Source organism: Geotrypetes seraphini, chromosome 12, assembly GCF_902459505.1.
Source record: "Geotrypetes seraphini chromosome 12, aGeoSer1.1, whole genome shotgun sequence".
Lineage (NCBI taxonomy): Eukaryota > Metazoa > Chordata > Amphibia > Gymnophiona > Dermophiidae > Geotrypetes > Geotrypetes seraphini.
In genome coordinates, this window is record NC_047095.1 from 113657054 (window position 1) to 113675073 (window position 18020).

At 41.0% G+C, this 18020-nt stretch overlaps 1 protein-coding gene across 1 annotated transcript; it reads right to left on the reverse strand.

Moving 5' to 3' along the window:
* Positions 1-1535: 1535 nt before the first annotated feature.
* LOC117346316 (vomeronasal type-2 receptor 26-like) lies at positions 1536-17288 on the reverse strand. The gene is made up of 5 exons (XM_033915715.1): positions 17178-17288; positions 13117-13905; positions 9835-10062; positions 5971-6097; positions 1536-2431 (listed from the first exon to the last, which is right to left on the reverse strand). The coding sequence occupies exons 1-5, from the start codon at positions 17286-17288 to the stop codon at positions 1536-1538; spliced, it is 2151 nt and encodes a 716-aa protein (XP_033771606.1).
* Positions 17289-18020: the final 732 nt, after the last annotated feature.

Genomic DNA, 18020 nt, shown 5'->3' on the forward strand with positions numbered 1-18020 from the left:
TGGGCCAATACTCCATTTTCTGCCATGCCCAAAGCTGCGACCACACCTTCTAACCCTTAAAGCTCAACTAAGTTTACCCAAAGCCACAAAAAACTGGAAAAACATCTCCCCCTATTCTGAAGTCTCTGATGACTTCCCAGCCATACTCATCATACTTCAAGGCACCTAGTAAGGTCCAGATGTTTTTGTAATTCTCTTCGAGGTACACTGAGTGATCCAATGGAAGAGATGAGCACATGTTTCTATTATGGTGCAGCATGACTTTTGATGCTCCTGGATGATTTGTAAATGAAGAGATGCTACTCTTTTGGGTTACAGGTGAGTCCAATTGCATTAAACAGACTGGTCACATTTTGTCAGAAGCAGGTGGGTGAAGGTGAAAAAAACTTGTTGACACTTCTTCTGATTTGTTTTTGGCACACTTCAAATCAACAAGTTCCAATGCTTAATCTAGACCTCAAAAGTTTGGCTCTGGACTTAGTGAAACCAAGATTTTTTTCCCATCAGAAGAAAGTGCAATGTGTCTGTGGTATTGTTTGCCATGTATCAGTACCCTACCACTCCTTAGTAAAAGGGCCCCTAAGTTTGCTTAGCTTGGAATCAATTTGGAATGTTCTATAAGAAAGGTAAATTTTAAGAATATCAAAGTCCTGGTCACAAAAGAAAAGTTTGAGGGAGATGATAACCATTTCCTATACTTTTGTGTCATAGGCAATTAAGAAAGAACATATTACCCAGAAACAAACAATGCTGTATTTTTTTTATGAACATGACAGTTTTCATTACTGTTCTGTACTGATAAACATCTGTTACTATGGTGCTTAATTTTAGGCATCTGAAAGCTGCCTATTGTATGTGGTGCCTATTCTACAAAAGAAAGTAAATTCTAGTATCATATTCAATCAAAGATTATGTGCTGATATTCTATTTTATATAGTCAAGAGAAGGTACCCACAAACATATGAACCATATGGCACTTCCCCTTAACTTTAAAGTTAAAAGAATAAATATCAGATCCTCAGAGGAAGGGAGATATTCAGCCCAAATGCTGGTGACAGTATTTAATTTATTCTCTATACTCTATATGTTTCATATTCTTCAGACACAGTGGTGGCACTATACTTTTAAATTACAAGAAATAATCTATTAGGATTGCGACTGAATATTGCCAAAATCAACTTAATTTCTCATCCTACTCTTCTTCAGCCCTTGAGAATGATGAACATACAGCTGGCTTTGAATGTTGGATAGACTGTGTACAAGTTGAAATAAAACTATAGAATTTATAAATTTCTGACATAATGCAAGAATTTGTTATTTTTGGGCTCCTTTAACTAAGGTATGCTAATGTTTTTAGCGTGCACTACATTGCCGCTCGCGCTAACGCTGCGCTATGTGCCAAAAACTAATGGAGGTGATAGCTTCTAGCACTCGTGGCATTGTAGTGTACGCTAAGCGTGTGCTAAAACTGCTAGCACAGCTTAGTAAAAGAAGCCCTTAGTTCTCCTTTAACATTTCAGGAAGTTGAAGTCAATTCATTTTTTTGCGATATACTTCCTATTGTTCCTTTCAGGCCTCAATAGAATAATGTAGCACTTGGGAATAAAGATACACCCCAGTATCCCAGAACCAGAGGTCAGGATAGCAAATATCTCCACTGCTACCATATACTTGCCCCTGGTGCTCAGGTATGTAGGGATGAAAGACACCCAGACACTGCAGAATACCAGCATGCTGAAGGTGATATGTTTGGCCTCATTGAAACTGCCAGGCAGATTTCTTGCTAGAAAAGCCACAATAAAGCTGATACCAGCCAGAAATCCCAGGTAACCCAGAACACAGTAAAATGCAATTGCCGACCCTTCATTGCATTCAATTTGAATTGTTCCATCTTCTCCTTCCATGTTAAGATGTGGGAATGGAGGAGCAGTTCCCAACCAGATGAGGCAAAGGAAGACTTGAAGAAGGGAACAAGAAAGGACTATAGAGTATGAGACCCTGGAACCCATCCATTTCCGGAGCTTACTTCCAGGTTTGGTGCTCTGGAAAGCCATAACCACAGTGATTGTTTTTGCCAGGACTGAGGAGAGAGAGATGGAGAAAGTTATTCCAAAGGCAGCCTGTCGGAGAACACAAGTCACTTTATCAGGATGGCCTATGAATATCAATGAGCAGAGGAAGCAGAGCATGAGGAAGATTAGAAGAATGTAGCTTAGGTTTCTGTTGTTGGATTTCACAATAGGAGTAGCCTGGTAATAAATGAAGATTCCCAGAATGACAGCAGTGATGAAGAAAAAGAAAATGCTGATAAGTGTCAAAATGATTCCCAAAGGTTCTTCATGTGAAAGGAAGCTTATTATTTTTGGGACACAGGCATCTCTTTTTTCATTGGGCCACTGGTCCTCTGGGCATCTTATACAGTCGTCCATATCTGAGAAGAAATAGAATTTTCTTAGCATCTGAAAAATGGCCTCAGTTTTCAAGAATGGCTAAATATTGCTCTAAATTTTAAAGATGTGAAGGTTGATATTCAGCTGGTGGTGCATAGCATTTTGCTGAACACAGATGACTTTAAGTCCATAAATTCAATGTTGGGCCATGTCACTAGCCAAAGTAAGTCAGAGTATTGCTTAACATTGCACATAGGGTTCATGAACCATGCACTTTTAGGGGTGTTCTTGAGGACATCTTTGCATTGGGGAAGTAAAATACTTGCAAAAAATGGAATGTCCAAATTTGTACCTAATTTCACTCCCTTTTTTAAAAATCATAAAGAATGTGCAAAGTTTGCAAGAACATTATTGATTACAAGCCCATTAAATTATATTTATGAAAAAAACCCTCACATATAGTTTGAGAAATGTCAGAGGGGTTTTCACAGGGATGGAACATAGATGGGCCATAGATGGGGATTACATTTAAGCCCACAGGTTTCAGAATATTGTATGTTTGATGCATAAATATCATATGTACATACTAACATTTATGTGGCCCATAGACTAGGGTTACCCAATGGCTTCAGTGAAAAGAGGATGGAATGAGACATCTGGGTTTTACTTCTATTGAAAGCAATGGAAGTAAAACCTGAATGTCTTAATCCATCCTCTTTTTTTCTGTAGCCATATGGTAACCGTACCATAAGAACATAAGAACATAAGAACATAAGAACTGCCATCTCTGGATCAGACCTTCGGTCCATCAAGTCCGGCGATCCGCACACGCGGAGGCCCCGCCAGGTGTACACCTGGCGTAATTTATAGTCCACCATATCTTTATATGCCTCTCTTAAGGAGATATGCATCTAGTTTGCTCTTGAAGCCTAGGACGGTCGATTCCGCAATAATCTCCTCTGGGAGGGCATTCCAGGTGTCAACCACTCTCTGAGTGAAGCAGAACTTCCTGACATTAGTCCTGAACCTGTCCCCCCTTAGCTTCATTACATGTCCTCTAGTCCGTGTCAAATTGGACAGTGTAAATAATCTTCTCTGCTCTATTTTGTCGATTCCTTTCAGTATTTTGAAGGTCTCGATCATATCCCCACGCATTCTCCTTTTCTCAAGGGAGAACAATCCTAGTGTTATAAGTCTATCCTCATATTCCAGTCTCTCCATACCCTTCACCAGTTTTGTTGCTCGTCTCTGCACCCTCTCCAGCAGTTTTATATCCTTCTTTAGGTAGGGAGACCAATGTTGGACGCAGTATTCCAAGTGTGGTCTGACCATTGCCCTATAAAGCGGCATTATAACTTTCTCCGATCTACTCGAGATTCCTTTCTTTATCATGCCCAACATTCTATTTGCCTTATTTGCCGCTGCCGCGCATTGTGCCGACGGCTTCAGGGTCCTATCTATCAGTACACCCAGGTCCCTTTCTTGTTCACTCTTCCCCAGAGTTGCACCTGACATTGTATACTCGTAATCCTTATTTTTATTGCCTAAATGCATTACCTTGCATTTCTCCACATTGAACTTCATCTGCCATTTCTCCGCCCATGTTTCTAACCGACACAAGTCGCTCTGGAGTTTCTCTCTATCCTCCTGCGATCTGATTGCCCGGCATAGTTTTGTATCGTCTGCAAACTTGATGATCTCACTGGATGTTCCTTCCTCCAGGTCATTGATATAAATATTAAAAAGGATCGGCCCAAGTACCGAGCCCTGGGGTACACCACTAGTCACTTTCTCCCAGTCGGAGAACTTCCCATTTATGCCCACTCTCTGCTTTCGGTTTTCCAGCCATTTGCCTATCCGTCTTTGTATATCTCCCTCTATGCCATGGCTTTGTTGTTTCCTGAGAAGTCTTTCGTGTGGAACTTTGTCGAACGCTTTCTGGAAGTCCAAGTATATTATGTCCACAGGCTTCCCACTATTAATTTGCTCGTTTACGGTCTCAAAAAATTGGAGTAAATTCGTCAAACATGATTTCCCTTTCCTGAATCCATGTTGACTGGGTTTCATCAAGTCGTGTGCGTCCAAGTGCCGGACTATGCTATCCTTGATCAGTGCTTCAACCATCTTGCCGGGGACCGACGTAAGACTCACATGCCTATAGTTGCCCGGTTCCCCTCTCGATCCTTTTTTGAAAATTGGCGTGACGTTCGCTATCCTCCAGTCGTCCGGTATCTGTCCAGTTCTGATTGTCAGGTTTGCAAGTTTGTGCAATAACTCTCCGATTTCAACCTTCAATTCCTTTAAGACTCTCGGGTGAATTCCATCCGGTCCAGGGGATTTGTCACTTTTATGTTTGTCGATCTGATAGTAGACCAACTTAATTGTGGTTCCTAAATGGTGGTACAAAGTTATTGAATTGCCTGTTATGTGTTTTTGCAGATTAATTGCTGATATTTGTTACTTTAAAAGAATAGAATTACCGTTTTACTAAATTATGCATGTTCTTTGTGCTAAAAAGTGTAGGAGGCTTATGGTGCCATACTATACTATGCTTTGGTCTTATATCTCACCAAATCCTCCTAAAATAGATTTCTAAAGATGCAAAGTTTTATTTTTCAGCCTGAGAACAGTGTAGAAAGAGACAGACCCGCAGTTTGGAGTAGGGAGAAGCAACTTGTTTTTCTGGTTAATAGTTTGCTGGAATCTTGCAGAGAATTGCTCTAAGTTGCTGGCTACCTTTATACATATAGCTCTGGGGATCAGTGTCCCAGTCCCTGAATATACTGGTAAAGGGGGAATTTCTATTTGTCCTTTTTACCTTCTTTTTCCCTGATAGTGTCCTTCTGGCCTGCCTCCTGTGTGCATAACCATCTAAAGTAGGGGTAGGGAACCCCGGTCCTCGAGAGACGTATTCCAGTCGGGTTTTCAGGATTTTCTCAATGAGTATGTATGAGATCAATTTGTATGCACTGCTTTCTATGCATATTCATTGGGGAAATCCTGAAAACCAGACTGGAACACGGCTCTCGAGGACCGGAGTTCCCTACCCCTGATCTATAGGGTACCATAGGAGACCAGGGGTTACATTTTAAAAAAATAAAAGCCCCTAATCCCCTCCTACCCTCCTATGACATCATCTTTCCTTCCAATCTCTTAGCTTATCATCTTGATGCTTCTGATTACTATGAATACGACAGCAGGTGGAATTGATCACAGGTTTTTTTTATTCAAATATCACATAAATAACATTCCATATGTTAGTGACTCTTATGGTAAAATAGGCTACAATAAAAGGCCAGTTTGTATTATACCTTTATAATTATTCTCCCAAAAATCCATTAGCTATCAGGACCCTAGTCTACACTTAAGCTTGGGTACCTCCACTATATACTTCTGGATCTGAATAATCTACTGGATTCTTCTAAGTAACCAAGCCCAACCACTGTTGGAGACAGAATTCTGGGATGGATGGTCTGTTGGTCTTTTTTCAATACGGCTTTTATTATGTTCTTATGAATTTCACAGAATTGTACTGAATAACCTGCCACCATGAGCATCTCAAGTGTTACACATCACTCACCAGTTTGATTGGAGATCTCTCTACCTGTACAGGGAGTGCAGTCATAGCAGCAGACTGGCTTTCCTTCTCTGGGTAATTTCCTATAGCCAGGAGAACAGCTCTGACTGCATCTGGATTGTGGAGATGACTGAAGATTGAGGAAAAAAAAACTTTCAAATGACAGTGGACTGTAGTGTATAAAATGCACATTATTTTTCTACTACTACTAAATTATTCCTATAGCACTATGAGATGCACGCAGCACTGCACAGAGTCACAAAGAAGAAGAAAACAGACCCTGCTCAAAAAGAGCTTACAATTAAAACAGCCAAAACAGACAAACAGGATATCATGGATAAAGTTAAGTGGAACGATTAATCAGCAGGCTGGGTTGGAGGGCAGAGGAGTAAGGTTAAGGATTGAAAGCTATATCAAAAAGGTGGGTTTTCAGCATGCTTTTAAACAAGGGAAGGGAAGGGGCTTGACGGATAAACTCAGGCAATTTATTCCAAGCATAGGGGCTTCCTTCATTAAAGAAATGAAGTCTGGAATTGGCAGTGGAGGAGATGGGTAAAGCTAAGAGTGATTTATCTGAGGAATGGAGTTCTCTGGGAGGTGTATAAGGTGAGAGAAGTGAGAAGAGATATTGCTTGGCAGCAGAATGAACATACTTGTAGGTCAGCAATAAGATCTTGAACTGTATGCAATGGCAGATAGGAGCTAGTGAAGTAACTTAAGGAGAGGGACGACATGAGTGTAGCGAGGTTTGTAGAAGATGAGTTGTGCAACAGACTTTTGTATAGATTGCAAGGGGGAGAGGTGACACTGTGGGATACCAGTTAGGAGTAGATTGTAGCAATCTAAGCATGAGGTTACACGTCATGGAGAAGGGTCCGGGTAGTGTGATCAGAGAGAAATGGGTGAATTTTGGTGATATTGAAGAGATAGAAATGACAAGTCTTAGCAGCTTTTTGGATATGTGTAGAAAATGAAAGGTCAGAATCGAAGACCACTCCAAGGTTGTGAGCAGAGGAGACTGGAACAATGTCAGTATTATTTACTGAGATGGAGAAAGGAAGAGGAGCAGAGGGTTTAGGAGGAAAGAGGAGCAGATCAGTGTTGGACATATTTATTTTCAGATGATGGCAGGACATTCAGGTAGAAATGTCAGCCAAACAAGCAGAGACTTTTTCTTGGATGTTAGGTGAAATTTCAGATGTAGATAGGTAGATCTGGGAGTCATCAGCATATAGGTGATACTGGAAGCCATAGGAGGAGATCAGGGCACTGAGAGAAGAGAAAAGGTCCTAATTCAGAACCCTGGGATACACCAACCGCTAATGGGATAGCAGCAGAAGAGGACCCACCAACATATAATACACTAAATGTGCGTTGGAAAGGTATGAGGCAAACCAGGAAAGGACAGGAGAACAGAATCATAGAATCCAGATGAGGACTGCGTATCAAGGAGTAAGCTTTGATTTATAGTATCAAAGGCAGCAAACAGGTCAAGAAGGATAAGGATAGAGTAAAGCCCCTTAAATCTGGCTATGAACAAGTCACTGCAGACCTTAGTGAGGGCAATCTCTGTGGAGTGTTAGAGGTGAAAACCAGATTTTAGAGGATTGAGAATTGAAGAGTTGAAAGTCCAGGCAGTGTCGGAGAATAGTACACTCGAGTATCTTGATTAAGAATAGAAGAAGGGACACAGGGTGATAGTTGGATGGGCAGGAGGCACATCCTGTAGGCAGTCAGCCGGTGCCTGTGACTGTCCTCCTCCCCAGTGTGCCGCAGCACACCTGAAACCTCAGGAGGTGCCACGGCACACAGTTTGCGATACACTGCTCTACAGATAATTTACTCCTAGAACAGCTAATTATAGCCAACTATTTTTCAGAGGAAGTAATATTAATGAATTAATAAGTACACATTTATGTAGGGTTTTTAGGGTTACTACCATTAAGACATGTTTTACTGTTCACCCCAATTATTAGAAACTAACCCCCTCCTTTATTAACATGTAGTGCAAGTTTTAGCACTGGCAGTGGCAGTAACTGCTCCGATGCTCATAGGAATTCTATGACTGTTGGAGTAATTACTGCCAATCCTTGTGCTAAAACCCACGCTCTGTGTTAGTAAAGGAGAGGTTAAGTCTCTTTGGTAATATTGAGGAGAAAATTGTATTGAACAGAATGGACATGGAGGTATACCAGTGGCATAGAAGGTCAGTTGAAGATTTGTAAAGGTTTACTGTCTGGCACAATTCTATAGATTGCCATTTGCAGTTTAGAATAACTTGGGATACCCAAGAGTCACTTTTCTTGACATGGTAATAGTTAAGAAGGATGAAGGCTTGGGTTGTATGCCTGAGTTTGCCACCTATTGCTTGGCTATATGAAGAGTTTTGGTTTGTGCTGGACTCCCACTGGAGATTTTTGCATTGTTGTATTTGGCAAACTTTTCCTGTGCTGCTGGACTTAAACACTTTTTTCTAATGTTTGAGGATTATGTATGATAGGTGCAAGCATCCTGTATAAAGGTTCCTGCCTACTGTTTGCTTTAGATTGCTGTGCTCCATTTAGCAGTGATTACTGCTCATTGCTGCCATGGAGACAACAGAGAATGAGCTGTGGGTCTGCCAAGTGTTGTATTGTCCCCTCTAATAAATATAGCTCAGATTGATTTGGTAGGGAAAAAAAGACAGCCAAATAAAATCATAAAATATTAAGCAAAAAGATGTGAAAAAATAGAGATAGGATGTGAAATAAAACAGAGGAAGGAAAGAGGCACCACCACATACAACCTAACTTGGCACCATCTTGAAAAATAAAAAGACATGGCCGAAGCTGTAATATTCAATGGGAGAAAGTGCATAATTGGACATATTCTACAATTTATCTGGTTAGGCATTAATATTTAACACAGGTTAATATTCTAAAAGGATCACATAAATAGCTGTCCTATCTTTGACTGCTAGTATAACCGGTTAATATTTTAGTGGTTGGCTGCCCCGCATATTCAATATTGGTTGCTGAAAATGGCCCAGCATTGAATATTTGGATTTAATTCTGGCACCACATGGAATTCTGTGCCTAACTTTTAATTTTATTTTTTTCTAATTAATTATTCAATTAACTTCAATTACCACACCATTCAATCTAATTGAAATAATTTAGGTTAGGTTGGATTTCAGTTTGGCATCACTAGGCCACCGTTTATAGAATATGGCCCTTATAGTGGAAGCTTACTTTATGGTGTTGGGTGTTGCCTGTCTAGTTTGTGTTAGTTATGTGATACTGAATTTCTGGAGTTTGGTTTTTGTAATTATGAGCATCTAAATAGAAATTATGTTTATATGTTTTTTCTATACAGGCTGGCTTATGCACTTTTTATATGAGTCTTGTTTTTATTATTTTTTCATATATTCTAGAAAGTTGTACATGTTAAAGAGTGTTTAACATGTACAACTTTCTAGAATATATGAAAAAATAATAAAGAGTGTTTAATATTTTTATAAATGTCTTTTTATATGTGTCTTAATTTATATACTATTTCTTTTAACAAATTGTTTATAGCCCCTGACACAGCACTTGTGTGGACATGCTTTGTGTTATTTTGGCATAGACACCCTTTTACAAAGCCGCAGAGCTGAGTGCCATGTGGAAAATGCACCGATTTCCATTCAATTCCTATGGACATCAGAGAATTTACTGTGCCAGCCCACACTGCCAGCTTTTGACAAAAAGGGGGATAATGAATTTAAAGTTGCCAATAGAAATTGTGTGATCTGTTGTCATTCCTGCTGTATTGGATCTTGTGGATCTTCTGCTGTGGTGTTGTTTTATGTTTGTTTTTTCATATTACAAAATGTTACATCTCTCTCACCTGGGTAAAAGCAGCTTCCCATCCTATCTCTTTTTCATTGATTGTGAAATCCTCCCCAGGGGGAGCAGAAGGTTTGTAACTTCCAACAATTTTATATTTCAGTTTAGTCTTGGGCAGGAAGATCAGATTAATAATGGTGTAGTCCATGGGAAAGTCTCCATTCTTATCAAAAAAGATCTCTTCACCCAGCACGTTCTTAAAGTGCACATTCCTCAGATAACGATGAAGCTAAAAAATAAAGCACACATTTCAAAAATGTCCTGAATAGCCAGTTTTGCTTTTATTTATATATTTATGAACATTTCTAATCTGCAAGTGTAATGTTCAATCAAATGGCATAATTAAAAACACAATGACACTTAGGATCTGAAATTCAAAATTATTTAACTGTTTAGCAATGGCTGCTATCCCCAAATATTCAGTGGAATTAACTTAAAGCCTAAGCTTGGGGGGGGGGGGGTTCAGTTAATTAAATAGTTGCCTATTGGATAACTCAAATTCTTAAAAGCAGCGATTAAATATTTAATACAAACAATTCAATTTTATTCTAATCTCCCACAGTTCATTTCATTACAGTACTTTTACAGCTTACCAATACTTAGGGCTCCTTTTACTAAGGTGTGCAAGCATTTTTAGTGTGCGCAAACCACACGCTAAATGAAAAATACTAATGCAAGCTCTATGGAGGCATTAGCGTTTAGTGCATGCAATATTGTAGGGTGTGCTGAGCGTGCGCTAAAATCGCTAATAACCTTAGTAAAAGGAGCCCTTAACTTATTAATAAATATCAGAATTATTTAGTCAGTGAACCTAATCCCCATCACTTACACTCACTTCCCAACTTTCACACACATACTACAGTCATTGTGATTACTTTTATCCAAAACTGGATCTTGGCTAGTTCGTGAGTTCATTAGTCCATGATCATCTAGTCCGAGAGGCTTCAAACTGAGAGTTGCACAAAGTCTAGCACATGAAAATCACAGTTTCTTAAACACAATCATCAGGCTTCTCTATCCTTATGATGGTTCTGTTCTTCAATTCATAAAGCATTCAGCTGACAAGGTTGTGGTCCCTGGGAGTGCTCGTGAATTTCTCTTAAGAGCACACACGGACTGTGACACTAAGCAGGTTGTGTATGGTATAGTTTGCCCGTGTGATAAATGGTATCTGGGGTAAACGCAATGAAAGATCAAATTTCGGGTGGTTTAACATATTAGTAATCTCAGATTGGGTAAGGAGGATACCCCGCTCGTTTCACATTGGCAAACAAATGCTCATAAGGTAGAGGATTTGCAGTTTGTGGGTTTGATTCAAGTGTCTTTACCAAGTGGAGGTAATATTTCTTTGGGAACAGAGATTAATTTATGAGTGGAATACAGTTGAGCCTTATGTGCTCAACAAAGAAGTGGAATGGAATCTGTTGTAACAGGAATGGGGGCTGAATATGTTTGTTTTCAACAAAGAAGGTCTGGAAATTGTTATAACTGGAAGGGAGTTGTTTGAATAGGGATATAAGGTTTATGGAGAGGAAGTGAGGTCATGCAGTTTGATTTCCTGGTAGACGGTGTGATTCCTGCTTGTCAGCAGATCCCGGCTTGTACCGAACCCTGGATCCCTGCTCGATTCATGCTTAATTTACTGGTAGGTGAAAGGTGTTTTAAAGATTTTGGAGAGGTTTTAGTATGAATGAAAGGGAATGTATGTGATATTGTTGTGATATTGTTGAGCCTTGAAAACACAGCTCCTGAAGATGCCAGGTGGCGAAACACAGTCTTGGGTTGAGCTGAATGCTTTATGAATTGAAGAACAGGACCATCATGAGGATAGAGAGGCCTGATGATTGTGTTTAGCAAACTGTGATTTTCATGTGCTAGACTGTTGTGCAACTCTCAGTTTGAAGCCTCTCTGACTAGATGATCATGGACTAATGAACTCATGAACCAGCCAAGATCCAGTTTTGGATAAAAGTAATCACAATGTCTGTAGTATGTGTGTGAAAGTTGGGAAGTGAGTATGAATGTGAGTGATGGGGATTAGGTTCATTGACTAAATTATTCTGATATTTATTAATAAATTAAGTATTGGTAAGTTGTAAAAGTACTGTAATGAAATGAACTGTGGGAGATAAGATAAAAATTGAATTGATTCAGATAATACTTGTTTTTATTAAACATTTAATAGCTGGTTTTAAGAATTTGAATTATCAAATATTCAGTGGTAGATAACTGCTGTAACCGTGACCTGGTTTCAAAAGGTTACAAGGAACATCTACAAAGGCTAAGGATTGACATCAGGAATACATGTCGTGTCAGAAGACCCTCTCAGAAATTCAGGCCAGATGCATCTCTTGTATTGAAGAAGGCAGGGGGAAGACCAAATGAAGACAACAACTAAGGTTAAAAAATGAGGTGAATAAAGAATGTAAATGAAGGAAACAGAAAACAGTATATTAGAGTTACAGCCTCCACACTCTGAGACTGTGTTTTCAAGCCCAGCACTATTCGTTGTGACCCTAAGCAAGTCACTTAATCCTCTCTTGCCCCAGTTATGTTAGGTAGAGCTTGAGTCCACTGGGACAGATAAGGAACGACACTTGAGTACCTGAATGTAGATAACTGATAACCTCCATTGATCTGATGCATAATTGAGTCCAAGGATGTTTGAAGGGACCACCATACACTATAAGGTGGTTATGGTGAGTTGTGCTCCTGGGTCTTTTTGTATGAAGTTTACTGCAGTATCCCACTTCTCTATGTGGCCTGTTAAAAAATGAAAGCTCCTCCTTCATCCCCAATGGCTTGTTTTGTGCATGTTCCTATTGGATTCTTTTTCTGAAATGGTTCAAAAACATACAGTAGATGCACTGAGAACAAGTACATCTGAGAAATGGCCATTTTTGAAACAAATAGATATTTTATTGTTTTGAAAATGGTCATATTCTACACAATGTCTAATCTTAGATTTGGAAGTTATATTGAAAATGTGCCTCCATATATTTTTTGAGATATGGTAACAATGGGAATTCCATTGAGATTTTACCCACAATTTACAGCCCATATACCCAAATTATGTGAAGATACAAATATTTCATTCTGACCAAAATCTGAAGAATTGTTTTAAGATGAGTGCAAAAGTCTAGATATCATATGTGGTAATAACAAATCTTTTAAATAAGATGGATCATACATAAAATTTTAAATTTCTCCCTGCACTCTACCAGTAGCCAATTCCCACCAATTCTATTTCTGAATATAGCATTCCTTTATGAAATGATGTTACCTTCCATGGCAAATAATCAGATAATCTCTGTCGGTCTCCATTCCACAAGGTGGTATTTCCAGAACCAGAGAAAAGCATGTCTTCCAGTGCATGTGCCAGGGCATACATAGCATTGTAAATGGTATAACTGCTGGCAAAGTAGGTATTGGTACAGTGATTAAAGTAAGCATATGCTCCTGTATGTTTACATGATTTTCTGATTCTTTGGGGGCAGAAGAATTCACATAGTCCATTCCACCAATATTTAGTGCATGGATGACTAGGAAACATAATAGGATTTACCTCTCGTACAAATTTGATAAAGCTTGGAATATTTTTCTTCATTCCTGTGAATACCAAGGTGTTATTCTTTTTAGGTTTAGTCAAATCATGGTGGTGGGTTGTGAAATCAAAATCAGTTATGGTGATACAGACCTTGCCAGGTATCTCTAGAATACGTATCTGATTAAGGAAAGCCCATGAAAGATACATTTCAAAATAGCTAATGATTACTTTAGTTGATGATTTATGAATAGTCTGATGCATTTTGTTAACTCCTACAACTGGCCACTCTCTGAGTATTTCTATGAATTCAATACAGGCTCCATTCTGCTCAATCCTTTCTTTCAGGAGATGGACAAACTTCAGGCTGTTGTCATCTTCATATATAATGATACCAACCCAAGTCCAGTTGAAATGTTTCAGTAATTTCATGATCCCAGCAATGATATGAAGAATGTTGGGCATAGTCTGATATAGATAAGGAAACTTAATATATCTGTTAAAAGGATTCTGAGAAGCATAGCTGATCTGTCAAGAAATATAGTTAATTTAGAATTATCTTTATCTTCCAGAGATTGTGGGAGTTAGCTACTAAGCTACAGTTAAATATCGCATGTTAACACAGCTTAGTTTTCTGTAGAGTCAATAATACAACTTGTAATTATGATCAACCCCACAAACTGTATTATTGTTATGCCCTGAAGCATTAGGCTAGTAATGGGCAGTCCAGTTCTTCTGGGCACCATTTAAATAAAGACTTCCTTAAAAAGGGTGTTCCCAAATAAAGACTTCCTAACCCCCAGAGCACACTCTTATCCTTCTGAAGTCACTCTCACTTCCTGAGGCCACCCCTCCTTCAAACATATTATCAGACCCTTGAGGTCAACCCTGTTTCCCAGAAGCAAATGCCTCCAAAGTCATCTTACCAGATCCCTCACCCACCTCAAGACACCCCAGCCCTTTAACTCCTCAGAAATCCACAGGACTTACTATGGGATTCCCTGCTGTCTAGCAGATGGGGAAGGAGTTATCCCATTCTATTTTGCTCCATCAGGCTCTGGATTAAAAATAGACTACTTCTAGAGTTTGCATTACCAGTTAAAAATACAATATTAAAATTCCTTATTTCACAATTTCACCTCAGCAATAGACATATAAAACTACTTAAGGATTTAACAGGTTCCATTTTAAACCTGGAGAGTAAAAATGTCAGAATATCTTCTGCCTCAGATGCTAGACCCTAGGGAATGCTTTGATAGGTCCTGAGGGTTTGGGGAGAAATGAGTTTGAGGGTGGGGATTCTGTGAAGGGTCTTCAGGAGGGTAATAATCTATTCTGTGGAGAGAAGGTTGACTTTGGGTGATAAGAGTCTATTGTGGGGATTGGGATGATTTTGAGTGATGGGATTAGAGGAAGAGTTTAAAGGGAGGTACATACCTCTTTGTATTCATTGGTCCTTTTAACATAGAAACATGATGGGAGATGAAGGATAATTGACATGTCTAGTATGCCCATAGAAACATAGAAACATAGAAACATAGAAATTGACGGCAGAAAAGGGCCACAGCCCATCGAGTCTGCCCATACCAATGACCCACTCCCTGACTTCTACTCCCCTATAGATCCCACGTGAATATCCCATTTCCTCTTGAAATCCAACACGCTGCTGGCCTCAATCACCTGCTGAGGCAGCTCGTTCCAATGATCGACCACCCTTTCGGTGAAGAAATACTTCCTAGCATCACCTTGAAACTTCCCTCCCCTGATTTTCAGCGAGTGCCCTCTGGTTACCAAGGGCCCTGTAAGACTGAATATATCATCTTTCACCTCTATATGCCCTGTGATATACTTAAAGGTCTCAATCATGTCCCCCCTCTCTCTTCGCTCCTCCAGTGAGTACATTCGCAATTTTTTTAACCTTTCCTCATACGTGAGATCCCTGAGCCCCAAGACCATCCTGGTAGCCATACGTTGAACCGACTCAACTCTCAACACATCTTTCCGGTAGTGTGGTCTCCAGAATTGAACATAATACTCGAGATGGGGTCTCACCATGGATCTGTACAGTGGCATTATGACTTCAGGTTTTCTGCTGACAAAACTCCTCCGGATGCAGCCCATCATTTGTCTTGCCCTGGACGAAGCCTTCTCCACCTGATTGGCAGCCTTCATATCATCGCTAATGATCACTCCTAAATCACGTTCTACCGTGGTCCTGGACAAGGTTTCACCATTTAGTGAGTAAGTTCTGTGTGGATTTTTTTTGCCTAGGTGCATTACTTTGCATTTTTTAGCATTGAAGCCTAGCTGCCAAGTTGATGACCACTGTTCCAATTTCTGTAGGTCTTGCATCATAAAGTCAGGAACACTGCCTTTGACTACTATGTTGCATAGTTTGGCGTCGTCAGCAAACAGTGATACTTTTCCTCTAAGCCCTTGGGTCAAATCTCCTATGAATAAATTGAATAGAATCGGCCCTAAGACGGAGCCCTGAGGTACTCCACTCGTTACTGCTGATGTTTTGGAGGGGGTACCATTTACCATTAACCTTTGAAGCCTACCATCTAACCAATCCTTTACCCATGCAGTGAATGTATCCCCTAATCCCATCGATTTTAGTTTGTTCAACAGCCTGCGGTGTGGGACGCTATCAAAAGCTTTGCTGAAGTCCAAATATATCACATCCAGGGACTCCCCAGCATCCAGACGACTGGTCACCCAGTCAAAGAAGTCAATCAGATTAGATTGGCAGGACCTTCCCCTGGTAAATCCATGTTGGTGTGGATCTCGTAAATTTTCTTCGTCTAGAATCTCGTCGAGTTTCTGCTTGATCAGTGTTTCCATGAGTTTGCACACTATGGATGTAAGACTCACCGGTCTGTAATTTTCTGCCTCTGTTCTGCAGCCCTTTTTGTGGAGAGGAATTACGTTAGCTGTTTTCCAGTCTAGGGGTACTTTTCCCGTGCGCATGGAAAGATTGAAGAGCACGGATAGTGGTTCAGCCAGAACTTCACTCAGTTCTCTGAGTACCCTGGGGTGTAGATTGTCAGGTCCCATGGCTTTGTCTACTTTGAGTCTTGAAAGTTCGTGGTAGACACTACTGGGTGTAAACTCGTAATCATGAAACAGATCATTTTGGCTGTCTCTTATATGTAGTTGCGGACCAGCTCCTGGCGCTTCACAGGTGAATACTGAGCAGAAGTACTCGTTTAGCAGTTCTGCCTTGGTATAATCAGATTCTGCGTAGTTTCCGTCTGACTGCCTAAGGCGTACTATCCCATCTTTGTTTCTCTTCCTGTCGCTAATGTACCTGAAAAAGGATTTGTCCCCTTTTTTAATATTCCGTGCCAGATCTTCCTCTGTTTGAAGTTTGGCTTCCCTGACTGCCTTTTTGACAGCCTTAGATCTGACCAGATAGTCTTCTTTTGCCTCTCTTTTCTCGAGATGTTTGTAGGTGATAAATGCTTCTTTTTTATGAGGTCCGAAATTTCCTTGCTGAACCATTGTGGTTTTTTGTTTCTCCGGCGTTTGCTTACTGTATTTATGTAGCGGCTAGATGCTGCAGCATCAACTATCTCCTTCTCTCCCTCCCTAAGGAATCCTGTGAGCCCACCTCAAGCTTTCATGAATTCAGATACAGTCTTTGTCTCAACATCTACCGAGAGACTATTCAATGCTTCTACAACCCTTTCTGTAAAAAAAAAATATATATTTCCTTAGATTACTCCTGAGCCTATCACCTCTTAAGCTCATTTATTCCCTCTCACTCTGGAGTTTCCTTGCAGTTAAAAGAGACTCACCTTGGGTGTATTTATGCCACACAGGTATTTAAATGTCTCTATAATATATCCCCACTCCTGTATTTCCTCCAAAGTATATATATTGAGATCTTTAAGATTATACCCATACATCTTATTATGAAGAAATATTTGTTAATCAATCCTGCAGTGGCGTACCAAGGGGGGGGCAGGGGGGCGGTCCGTCCCGGGTACCAGCCCTGAGGGGGTGTTCCCGGCCTTGCCGTTCAGTTCCCCCCCCCCACGCCCGAAGGACCGCTCGCCCCACTGACCTTCCAGCACCACCTATGAAGCAGCCCGCAGCAGGATTGGGATGTCAGCGATCCCTGAGCTGCTTGGGCGCTGCTTCCTGTGCCGCGGTCCCGCCCCTCCTCTGATGTGGCTGCTTCATAGGTGGTGCGGGGAGGTCAGGGGGGCGAGCGGTCCTTCGGGGTGGGTCGGGGCATCAGGCCTTCAGGGTGGGGCAGGCGGGCGGGCGAGCAGGCAGGCAGGCCTTCAAGGGGGGACAGGCCTTCAAGGGGGGGTACAGGCCTTTGGGGGGGTGCAGACCTTCAAGGGGGTGCAGGCCTTCAAGGGGGGGGACAGGCCTTCAAGGGGGGACAGGCAGGCAGGCCTTCAAGGGGGGGACAGGCCTACAAGGGGGGGGACAGGCCTACAAGGGGAGGGAACAGGCCTTCAAGGAGGTGGGACAGGCCTTCAAGGGTGGGACAGGCCTTCAGGGGGTGTGCAGGCCTTCGGGGGTGCCGCCCTTCAAGGGGGTGCAGACCTTCAAGGGGGGGACAGGCCTTCAAGGGGGGGACAGGCCTTCAAGGGGGGACAGGCAGGTAAGCCTTCAAGGGGGGACAG

What these genes read in the sequence shown, in the direction of transcription:
- LOC117346316 (XM_033915715.1), bottom strand. Translation starts at nt 17,288, where the DNA reads ATGTATGGGTATAATCTTAAAGATCTCAATATATATACTTTGGAGGAA. An exon ending in CTGATTATTTGCCATGGAAG is followed by an intron (nt 10,063 to 13,116) that starts GTAACATCATTT and finishes TTTATTTTTTAG; the next exon opens with CTTCATCGTTATCTGAGGAA. An exon ending in AGAGATCTCCAATCAAACTG is followed by an intron (nt 2,432 to 5,970) that starts GTGAGTGATGTG and finishes ATTTCTTCTCAG; the next exon opens with ATATGGACGACTGTATAAGA.